Source organism: Arachis ipaensis, chromosome B03 (assembly GCF_000816755.2).
Source record: "Arachis ipaensis cultivar K30076 chromosome B03, Araip1.1, whole genome shotgun sequence".
Taxonomy (NCBI): Eukaryota; Viridiplantae; Streptophyta; class Magnoliopsida; order Fabales; family Fabaceae; genus Arachis; species Arachis ipaensis.
This window is the reverse complement of record NC_029787.2, coordinates 1,803,301-1,805,039: the sequence shown is the minus strand read 5'-3', so window position 1 is coordinate 1,805,039 and position 1,739 is coordinate 1,803,301. Positions and strand designations below refer to the sequence as shown.

The window sequence follows — 1,739 nt, the reverse complement described above, 5'->3', positions numbered from 1 at the left end:
GTTTATTTCCTTTTCATATGTATGTGAAAATTAAATTTTATAATTAATTAGGTATACACAAATAGCTTTTGTACGTATATTTAAATTTTTTTTTTTTTTGAAAAATTTAATATGACAAAAGAAGATACATGTATAAATAGGCTAAAATTTTTTATTATGAAAAATAAATGTGTGCAATTCAATTCTGTTGGTGTGTGCATGTGTTTTATTTTGATATGGAAATCAGTAATCGGACCTACCGATTACTTTGTAACTTGATTTTTAAAATGTGGAAATCAGACTCTTCGATTTGTTTGTTATGATTTCTTTTTTTTAAAAAAATTATAAATAAGAGGGTCCGACTTTTTGTTCTTTATAAATCGGAGGGTCCGATTTCCACATTTTAAATTAAAAAGTTCCACATTTGAGAATAACACCCTTATTATCCATAATCCTAAAAAACACAATTTTCACCCTAATATCAAAAATAATTTGCGGCATAAATAATGATATTTCTAAGTTTTTTGTTTTGTTTTGTTATGTTAGATGGTAAAAGGTGGTTGGGCAAAATTAATTAGTATATACACCTTATAACATTTGTTTTAACAAAATTAATTAAAAGATGAATGAAATAAAAATGTGTCTTACATGATGACCCTCAATGCTACGAGCAATGAGTTGAATTAAGACTTGATCAACAATTTGAATGATCGGTTTCACATCAACTTCACGGCCATCAGGCTGATGAGTTGCCTGAATTTGCTTCATCATGGCGCTATCGTCGGCCGCCGCGAACAACCGCCGCTTTTCCTTCCTCTGTTGCATCTTATTAGAACCACCGTGGGTGCTGGCCATAATTATTCAACACAACAACAATGTATGTATTATGTGTTACTCTCTCTTTTTTGAATACGTGCAATTAAATTGTGACACAAACTAGGGTTTATATAATGTAAGGCAATAGAATAAAGCATGTTATTGAACAAGTACCTTGCTTGTTGAAGTGTATAAAACTAAAGCTAAAGTTATATATGATGGAACCCTATTTATTTAGGATATGGATACACATGGCTTAGTTAGCTTTGGTGGTCCCATTCATCTAATTTACTTCATATAAAGTGAGAAACTTTTTTTTGTTATAGTCTTTGGTGAATCTTAGCATAAACATTGGAGTAAGTTAGCCAAGACATAATTAATAAAGAGAAATAAACTTTTTACATAATCATATAAATATGGATAATTACCTTAGCATAAACAGTGAAAAAGTGAAAAAAATGTGACATCAGATAGATTATGTCATCACTATATATACTATTCTACTAGACTTGCTTTATTTGTGGCTATTTTTTTTATATTTATTAAATATATGTGTAATACATTGTTATTGGAAGATTATGCATTTTTTTTATATGGTGTTTTTTTTTGTATTATTCAAATCGGATGGTCCGATTTGTTAAAAAAAAATTAAAATACAATTCGGAGGGTCTGATTTGTTTAAAGAAAAAAATAAGGTAAAAATCGGACGGTCCGATTTTAACATTAAACATTTTTTTATTTTCGAAAACATATATTGGACCGTCCGATTAGTTTTTTTTTTTAAATCAAAACGGACCCTCCGATTAGGTTTTTTATATTTTTATATTTTTTTTAAACTCAAAACGGACCCTCTGAATTCTATTAAAACACTACTGTACACTACATTCAGAGAAAGTATTTCTCTTTTTCATAATGTTGCATCACCCCACCCTCTCTTCCATATT

General features: G+C 28.8%; 1 protein-coding gene across 1 annotated transcript in view; it reads right to left on the bottom strand.

The window, feature by feature from the left end:
- LOC107629359 (protein SIEVE ELEMENT OCCLUSION B) overlaps positions 1-905 on the bottom strand; it is a 12,728-nt gene extending 11,823 nt beyond the window's left edge. Inside the window, exon 1 of the mRNA XM_016332136.2 lies at positions 628-905. Coding sequence (XP_016187622.1) covers positions 628-834 — 207 coding nt within the window. The 5' untranslated portion in view covers positions 835-905. The remainder of the gene's footprint in view (positions 1-627) is intronic.